The sequence below is a fragment of the Etheostoma cragini genome, chromosome 1 (genome assembly GCF_013103735.1).
Source record: "Etheostoma cragini isolate CJK2018 chromosome 1, CSU_Ecrag_1.0, whole genome shotgun sequence".
Lineage (NCBI taxonomy): Eukaryota > Metazoa > Chordata > Actinopteri > Perciformes > Percidae > Etheostoma > Etheostoma cragini.
This window is the reverse complement of record NC_048407.1, coordinates 29,478,674-29,488,769: the sequence shown is the minus strand read 5'-3', so window position 1 is coordinate 29,488,769 and position 10,096 is coordinate 29,478,674. Positions and strand designations below refer to the sequence as shown.

Sequence of the window (10,096 nt, the reverse complement as noted above, 5' to 3'; positions counted from 1 at the left end):
TTTGACTGAATGTTTTTTTTTTTGCACTTAATACAAAAATTAGTGTTTTACAGTAACTACATGTAAATAGCAGTATGATTATTTTGTAGAGTACAAACCAATTCAGGTTGACACATTCTTGGATGGCTACATGTCTCTACCTGTAATGACAGATTCTATCACTATCAGGAACATACTGTATGTCAGACAGTGACATGTAGGCCATTTCTCCCATACTTCCTGTTTCCCCAAAAATGAGCTCCTGGTGATCATGAAAGGACAATGTTGGTGTCGTCTACAGAAGTCACACCATATGAACAGCAAAGTAAATGTGACATTATTATAGGAAAATCATAAAGAAATGGTTGAGTGAATAGTAAGTTTAAAAAACAATCAAACCTTTGAATAGATCACCGGGGTTTGTGGGTGGAACCCAGGAAGTTCTGTTGCGTTTACTGTCATGGGAAAAATCATGGGAAAGTGGATTACAAACTTTTCCATATCTTTTGGTCTTTATTCTCATTACTTTATAGTTACAATTGATTTTCAAAATTTCTGGAAAGATTTTGAGGTTGGTTTTTTTGGCTGAAAGGTCTATAAACTTCAATTTGCGAAGTGCTTAGATCTAATCAGTAGGACACATGTAGTAGGAGTGCAACAAACTGTGTGGGAGCAATTAGTGTCAGGCAGCCAAAGACCGTTTGGTTTCAGCTGAATACTTCTTTCATGCCATCTCCACGGCTTTAGTTGGAAGATCAAACAACCATAGGAAAAAAGACTTCTGCAAAAAAATTAAAATAATCATACACGTATGGTAAAAATTGACTCCCAAGGTTGCTCACAATTGCGTTTTTTCCTACATGACCTAAATGTAGCTTTGTCTTGCTCTGCTGCAACAATGGCCACTATCTGTCAGATATGGAGACCGGACCGAGGACGGAGCTTCAAAACCTCCGGAATCGTTATCGTTTTGTTTATGGACCTGGTCTTACAGTGTGTTAATGGTATGTTTATGTTAAAGATGTCAACCAGCTTTACTTGCGTGTATGGTTAGCTTACATTTGTAGTTGTCGTAAGATCGTTCTCCTTCCTAGCATCCTCCTTTTTAGCATTAACGTTAACTAACTAGCTAAAGCCCTCTAGCTAGCCAGGCAGCTATGAAAACATTTGATGCAGTGAGTAACCCAGAGCTTATTGAACAGTTGTTTGTCTTATACAACAGACATTTTAATTACAGAAGTTAGTGTTAGAGTTTATTTTATTTTACAAGAAGTGTCCCTAACGTTAGCCAGTTAGCCAGTTAGCTAACGTTACAGTTGAGCATTAACGATAGCTAGGTTAGCTTAACGTTAATGCTAACTTAGATGTTTTATTAAAACAAAAGTATGTGTTATTAATTACTAACACCTGTAGTGGACGTTTTAATCTATATTTAACGTTGTTGGTGTCTCTGTCTTGTAACCTTAGCCTAATGCGGCAAACGTTGGTCATTAGGCTTCTTAAAGGCTGTAACGTAGCTAATTTTTATAGATTTTCACTTAAATTAATGTCTGTTAAGTCACTAACTGCAAATTTATGATTTAACAACAAACAAATGCATGTATAATCTCAGAATATGCACGTTTTTTTCTTGTAAATATTTGACTTTAAAGGAGAATTCCGGCCAATGTTTATGTTCATCTTGATCGCTTACAGTACCACTGTGAAGTCCATCGACACATCCGATGCAGTGTTAAGTAGCTGCACTTACGTGTACAAGCTTTAACTGAGCTAAAACGGTTAGTTAAGGGGACAAGTTTAAGAGTGCCTTTTTGCCTCTTAACAGACACACAATGCAATAAATGTCTGTAAAACGTAACATCAAGATGACATTGTTTTAATTCACCTACCCTGTCTTGATCTTGCCGGTGGGTAGCTTGCTGGCCTGTTTAATACTAATAATGATAATAATAATGTATCCTTTTATTAGTCCCACAAGGGGAAATTACAATTTACACTCTGTTGTTATTACACACAGGCCTGAATTACACACATATGCTCAGTGCCTATACATGCACTAATGGAGAGATGTCAGAGAGAAAGGCACCCCGAGCAGTTGAGGGTTCGGCAGTGCCCAGAAGTTGAACTGGCACCTCTCCAGCTACCAGTCCAGACCACCATACTTTGGTCCCTATTTGCACTTGAACCAGTGACACTCCGGTTCTCAACCCGACTCCCTACGGACTGAGCTACTGCTAGCCTCTAAAGCTAGCTGTTAGTTATAATGGAAAAAGAACATAAATAAACTACTTTAATATAGATTTTCTTTAGAGCTTTATTATGTAGTATTGGATCAGTGCATACAATCCAGTACTTCTTGATACTGATATCAGCGTTTTAGGCAGTATGTAACTTTTGTAACTATAGCTTTCATATTGCCATACTCAATGACATTTTATAAAAACAAAGGCTCACAAGGAGCGATGTTTGGCATGACCAAATGCTGTGATATGATCTCAACACACCACAGCCTGTTGTCAGCTGTTGCTTAGGTATCTGCACAATCAGCACATACTGTATATTGTTCATAAACATGGTTACCTGGTTGCTTGTCAGGGTACCTGAGCTCTCCTCATGTTGGCCAGGAGCCTCCCTACACCAGAGATGCCCAGCAAGGACCTGTCATCACCAGCCCAGTGGTCCCTGCTGCAGCCTCTGGTAAGCACATCAGTTATAAGTAACATTAATCATATTGCTTGAAACCTGGAACTAGAGTTTCTTTTACAAACACATTAATTACATATTGTTTCATGTTTGAAGTCCAACATAGAAGCATTTTCCTACATAAGGTGTGCTACAGAATAGCAAGGAATTCTTCATGTATAGCCTAGGACTATGAGTGTGTGTGTGTGTGTGTGTGTAAATATATAAATATATATGGTTATGGAACCTCTGTAATTTAACACAGTTATCTTTCTGAATACTTAATTTATCTATGCTATGCTATACAGAGAAACAACAGCTTATTCAGGTAGGATTTGTCAGCGTTCAAATGCCTTTTCATATTTTAGGTTTTCCACCTTATAAAATATTTTTTCTTACCCTGTTCACTTCACAAGTAATATTGCTCATGTGTTATCTAGGCCTTGAAGAGTTAATTTCTTTTCAACAGAGCAATAACAATTTTCCTCTTTCTTTTGCTGGCCAGCAGAGAGCCTTAATGGAGCAATCAGGAGTGAATGGCCTTGCTCAAGGCTTGTTTGTTGGTCTTTTTGTGGAGGGCAGTGTTAGTCATTTACCTTTACAGCCTTATTTTCTTAATTTGGCAAGATATTTAGAGGGATGCGGTTACAAGTTTATTCCCAGACCTAGTCGTAAAATTAACTTTCATCTAACTTTGTCACTTGAGGTTGATTATTCTGGCTAGAAATGAAAAGAAAAACCTCCTTTAACTTAATGTTTTCCACTCTGCAGTGTCTCCCGCAGATGAAGAGAGCTACGCTTTCAGGTGTCCTAGTGGGGGTTTGTGTAGTCGCCTGCCAGCTGATTGCATGCACTGCAATTACCAACACAACTGCACCTACAGGAAACCAGCTTCCTTCACTTGTAAACCCAAAAAAGGAGTTCACTGTATTGTGAGTAGCAGTTCATGTTGTGATAGATCTATTCTGTATAAAGGTCGAGGACGGTTCTGTCATGTTTAGCTCCTTGATAAAAGGGGAACTGAAAAATCGACTATACTGTCATGTTGTGCTTGTAGCATTTGTGTCAACTATGAAACTGGAAGTGATCTGAATGTTGCCTGAGAAATGTCACCAAGCTGTCTGTGTGAACGTTTACAAAGATGGAAGGGAAGGACAGAACTGTTGTGCCTTTAAGACGGCAGCGGACGTATTAACAGAGCCGTAACGGCGTTAAACGCACGCCTGTGTCAAAAGGACAGTCGGCGTAGCGGGGCCACGTACAGTACGAAGCACGATTCGACCCACAGGCAGGTAAAAAAAGTTACAAAGCAGCGTTCTGAGTAGCCACAGTTATTAATAACTTACGAAAAAAACGTATCCACCTTATCCTCCAGTCGCGCTCTGCCTCCGTCAAACACATGCTCGGTATCTGCGGCCGTCTCTGTCCTTCTCTACGGACAATTGTGCTACTATAATGAATAATATTTGCAGTTTGTGGGTCTGGTTGCGTTTGTGTGGTTGATTATTGATGCGTTTTGGCTTACACACTCTAGACGCTGTTGTGTTACACATCATGCCACTGTTGCTCCTGAAAGGCCGGCATATGTGAAAGCACACACTGGGGCAGCATTATGCAGCCTTTGCTAACCTTTCGTATAATCTCTGTGCAAAAGGGGCTAGTGATTTTAAGAAACAGCTGTGATGCGTTGATTTGGTAATATATGTGTTTTGATTACCTGTTTCTTTGTATTTGTAGGGAGAGTCGGGACAGCAGCAACCCAACTTCTCCCTCTCCATCACCTGTCAGTTCTGCTGGCAGCTGGACCCGTCTCAGTACCGCTGCTCAAACTCCACCAACTGTATGACGGTTTCCTGCCCGCGCAAGCGCTACAACGCCACCTGTGACGTGTTAGACCATGTACATTGTTTAGGTATGACAAAAGCACTGCTGTAAAGCTTGCTCGGTTTCTTTACCTTCAGCGGGGTAACTGTGTCTCAGTAAGTCACTGTAGACCAGAGAAAGTAAGGGTTTACAGATTTTCATATTTTCCTTTTTCCTAAAACAATAATGTGAATTGTTAGCCATTCATGGTTGCCCTTAAGTATCCTTTGCAGGGTTAAACTGTCTGTTATAATAAATGTGACAAATATTACAATTTTCAGTCCTCAGGACAGGAGGGCTTTTGCTAATAGCAGTTCTAAGATCTTCCAGGTGTAAATCGCTCATATAAATAATAAAAAAAAATATATACTGTATTTTTGTGGCGATGGAGCAGGTTTGTGAGGTTGAAAGGAGCCTGGTTTTGGAGGGTTTTGTGGGTGGAAGTAGAACTTTAAACTGGATTTTTTTGGAAACAGGGAGTCAGTGGAGGTTCTGAAGGATGGGAGTAATGTGGTCACGGGAACGGGTATAGGTGAGGAGGCAGGAAGCAGAGTTTTGGATGTTTTACTTGTTGTATTCAAATATTTAGTGCATTGGGTACATGCTTGCTCAATATAGGAACCTAAATGAAAACCCAAAACACAAATTGTCAGGAAAAGCAATGTCAAATGTTTCATAATGCTTTATACATATATTGTAAATTTGCTGATGGAAGTGTGTTTTCAGTCATTAGTTTTCCTGAATTATTCTTGTAGTTTCTTAATTTGCCTGGAAAATGTTTTGAACATCAGGTCCACAGTCTGTTCCCTGAATGTCTTTTTTTTCTGTAGGTAAAAGACGTTTCCAGAAACGTTTATTTTGTAACTGGACAGGCGGATACAAATGGTCAACGGCATTAGCACTGAGGTAAACCCGCCACTCGTAGCACACGAGTTATAACCGGCTTAGATGCTGGAAACATACAACAACAAAAATGTATTTGAATCAGGATGTGTGATAGAATAGCATCTTGACTTTGTTCTGCATTTTCTCTTGTGTCTTTCTGTAGCATCACGCTTGGTGGTTTCGGGGCTGATCGGTTTTATCTGGGCCAGTGGAGAGAGGGCCTGGGCAAACTGTTCAGCTTTGGCGGCCTGGGCATTTGGACTTTGATAGATGTTCTTCTGATAGGGGTGGGTTATGTGGGACCTGCTGACGGCTCTCTTTACATCTGAAGCAAAGCTCCGGAGACGTGGCGAGATGGTTGGTGCCCTCTTTCCCTTCACACCGCTTCACTCTCAAAGATGGAAGATCTGAGATGCTGTGTTCTTGGAACGAATGCCTGCCCAATCTTGCGTCCTCATCCCATCTGTTGACAGGCAGGAAGTGTTTTCCTCACTACACCAACGATGACTCTACCCACACAACCATCAGATCAGTCCTAATCACTCTGCGTCTGCCTCCTGTTGAGATTCTGCAGATGGATCTGTGCAGGGGGGGTAGGGAGCTAGTCATGTCTATCTGGTTGGTTTGACATAACTGGTGGTTAGGCTCTGTCATGCTGATCTATAGGTAGATTTGGTTTCCTGTTGAGCAGTGCTTTCACAGACATCCTGCCACCTTGGAGCCCTGTGTTGCTCCTTCCTTAATGCACAGCTGTTAATAGTGACACCAGACACAACAGACAAGCTGGAAAGTCGTAGTTATGTCCTGAAAGAAAGCATAATGCAGAAAGGAATTTGTTGTAGTATTTTGATTTACAGTTGGTCCTGTGGATGCGTTCAACGGTTATTTTACAGTTTCTTTTTTTTCTGCTACATTGAGTCGGGCCACAACTGTAAGAATTTTGCCTTAAGAGCAAGATAAATAATACCACTGCTTAAATCAAATGTTGAAATCTTGTTTATAAAGTCCATATGTTATAAAACTAAATGCAAAAGAACTATTGCATCTTCAACTGGAACTGGTCGAGAACCGGGAAGAAGGGCAGAGGCATGAACTCTTAATTTGTCATCACTTCCTGCAACATGTAGTCAGATTTTCTTTTGGAAACACAGAGATAATAATCTCTAACGGTGTATGTTTGTCATAAATGATATGTCAGTGTCAGATAATTTGAATGTTTCCAACAGTGTAAATTACTTCTTTTTTTTAAGTTATGTAAATAAAATTGTGGAACACTGTATGTGGTTATTGAATTGTATTTCAGGTTGTCAGTGGATATACAAGAACCACAGCTTAACATTTTCATTGACTTGTTTAATGGGGCTACACTGCTCCAGTGCACAATTAGGCCGTGTTTTTGCAAAAAGAGAACTGGATTTTGAAGACATAAGAAAGTGTGACCAAGTCATTAGTTGGTGAAATGAGGCACAATTTTGAGTTGCAATTTTATTTTGAAAAGCCACATACTGAAAGCTAAGACATTTCAATTCTAAAATTCAGATTAGCAGACTTTCTTGTGTTCATTTGCAATAGGCAAACAACATTTTTCCTTAGTTACGCAATCATTCTGAACAAAACAGTTTTTTTCTGACTTGCTTAATACTTTAATAAGAGGTCGGCCTTATCTCAATATTGGAGTTGAGCAGGACAAGGGGCCCTCAGGCTGGGCCATCTATTTGAATGCTGTTCCTCTCAGCCTCTGATTGGAATCCTCTATTATTAGCTGAAGTCATTTTCACATATGTCTGTGCTTTTCCTCACATTAAACATAGAGTTGTGCCAGAAGCCTGTGTTACCCACAGGCATATGACAGAAGGAAGGGGGGTCAGGAGCATGACCCAGTGGCTGAGGAACACTCCCTAAACTGTTTAGGGGTTTTGAGCAAGGCACCGGATTGACAGAGGCAGGGGTTAAACATTAACAGTAACAGACAGTCAGTGAATCTGTTTTGTCAAGTTTTTACATAAGTATTTCATTCAGCAAATCATTTAGATATCTCTGTCCTCAGGTTACATAATGTAAGGGTGAAAAAAAAAATCCTTTCCTTTCTAGTAAGGTGTTGACTTTTCCAATTGGCTGCTTTGCCGAGACTGTTGTAAATTTACTCCACCCTTATTCTAGTTCCTCAAATTTGTCGACACCCACTCAAAGCCACTACAGCTCCCTCCCACAGACTGATGCAAGTGTGTGTCATATTCTTTTGAGTTGAAACATGAAATGCTCAGCCATATTCTGCAAGAAGAAAATTGTTCTGTACCTTTTTGGAAACCTGTAATTTCAATATTGAGAAAATGCTCCCTATGAGTTGCTGGCCTCAGCATGCGATCAGCTGTCTGAATCATACTGTGTGGTTATGTGTATTCCACTACCTCTGGGTATAGCATTAAAATCCTACATTATTATTATATGGTACATGCATTTTAAACTAATAAGAAATAATATGATGGACTACTTCAGTATAACAAAGCTGAATGTACAATGACATGAAATCAACTAACTTTTACATACTGCGCTCAAACAGAGCTGGACAATCTTTGGAGTAAATGGCATGCATTAAATATCATATATTCATACATCAATGGCTACTGCCCAATTACAAATAATGGCCAGAGCGGGATTTCGTTTTTCTATTATCCCTCTTTATATTCCAATTTGACTAATGGTAATTATCTAGAACTTCGTCTTATAAGTATAATAATTTAATTTTGTGGTACTTATCCCAAACAGTAATTATTATTCACATTGTTAGAATGAACAGTTATTGGGAGTTGAGCCAAAATGTTGTTTGTCAAAGGCAGACAAAGTCACGACTTCCTAAATTTTGAATTGCTAATCATGTAAAAAGGAAAACAAAAATGTATTCATCTCGCTCTTACACAATACCACTTACAGTACCATTGCAGCTCTGGTGGATGTTGGAGCATCGGTTTTGACCCTCTGTATCCAGCGCTGCCTAACAGTGTGTGTCCTCCCATTAAATTCACTCCTACACAAGATAATATCTTGAACAAAAAGTGCGTAAACAGAACGCTGCTGCACCCACTTAAATTCAAAAATCTAATAACTCTGCGAGCATCCAACTGTCATGATAGAAATCATAGTGCTTGTAAATGTATTCACCACCCTTGGGCATTTTTCTTTTGTAACACATTGTCTCACGTGGAGTTTTTTATGGACTAATCAGCAGAGAGGCCCATTTAATGACAGAGTCCAAACAGAGCTCTACAATATGATCTAACTTAAAACAATTGATTGCATATGTGCTCACGCCCTTTGCTATGACATGCAAACCATCACAAGTGCAGCAATGTTTTTAAAAGGCATATCATATTTGTGTGGCGGTCACCTGTGTGTAATCAAGAAATAACAAGCGAATTTAAGATCAATAGTTCAACAGCTGGTTAGTCAATTTCAAGGCAAAAAAAGAACAAATGTTTCATGTTTGTGAAAATGCTATTGAAAAGTACCAACCTGGGTAAAGATATCAGAAACGTTGCTCGACTAAATATCCTCAAAAGCTCTCCTAAAAAACTAAATATTTGTGTGACAAGATTATTAGCAAGCAGCCACCAAGGTCTATGGACACTGAAGAATTCGCAGGGTTCTGGTTCACATCTGGTGGTCCTCAGCAAAAAGGAGAATCATTTAGTTTCACCCGTAAGTATGACAATGATAGAATCTTGGACATGGGTTTCATAAACTCTGTAATAAAATGTGTAATAGCAAAAATCCTGAGGATGAAACCCTATGAAATGGGGGTCTGTGGTCTAATTTCGGGGTTCTTTCATTTTTTTTAGGGGGTCATTTTAGGCCTTTATTACATAGGACAGCTGAGGGGGGGGGGGAGAAGATAAATGGCATGCGGCAAAGGGCCACAGGTCAAAATGGAAACCACAGCGGCTGGGCCTGAGACTCTGTACATGGGGCGCATGCTCATCCAGCTGAGATACCCAGGTGCCGAGTTCCAGGCTTCTTGATGTAAAAAACTTTGGGACCCACTGCCCTGGAAGGCTTATGAAAGGAAAAGGTTAATCTGAACACAAAATATACTTACTTTCCCACAAGACAACCACAAACAAAGCCAAAGCTAGACAGGAATGTATTGTATTCAAAACAATTCTGTCCAATTCAGAAACCAAACCGCCGTCAAATCATAAATTGAAAATTGCAGTTCAGGCTCCATGCAACGTGACAGCGCTTGGACAATGGATGAATGGGGATGTACACAGATGTGCCTACCTATCCACGCGAAGTCGCAATTGCTGTCAAAAGGTGACTCTACTACATATTGACTGGAGGTGGTAAATACAACCGGTTATATTTATATTCACTCTCGATCATTTGTAAATAGGACTTTGGTTGATCTGTCAAAAAAGCCAAATTAAATCCACTCAACATATAACTAAAACATAAAAAGTCAAAGGATAGTGAAGGTCTTTGCAGTGCAAATCCAAAGATACAGGCAAATGGGATAAATTACTTGTGCAACTGATCTGCTCCAACTTTTAGTCAATGTTTGTGGATGGATGATACAGCCTGTAATCCATCATCTCTTATCCCATCTGTGCATGTGGGCCAATTCTGCCTGCCAAGTGTCAAACCCCTTCTGCAGTCTTGGCACAGCAACAATATCTCACTTAACCATTTC

General features: G+C 39.8%; 1 protein-coding gene across 1 annotated transcript; it reads left to right on the top strand.

Annotated features, from left to right (window-relative positions):
* The first annotated feature begins 745 nt into the window (after positions 1 to 745).
* On the top strand, positions 746 to 6,620 carry tm2d3 (TM2 domain containing 3). Its single transcript, XM_034896198.1, has 6 exons — positions 746 to 983; positions 2,575 to 2,676; positions 3,433 to 3,593; positions 4,399 to 4,573; positions 5,355 to 5,430; positions 5,573 to 6,620. The coding sequence occupies exons 1-6, from the start codon at positions 791 to 793 to the stop codon at positions 5,736 to 5,738; spliced, it is 873 nt and encodes a 290-aa protein (XP_034752089.1). The 5' UTR covers positions 746 to 790; the 3' UTR covers positions 5,739 to 6,620.
* Positions 6,621 to 10,096: the final 3,476 nt, after the last annotated feature.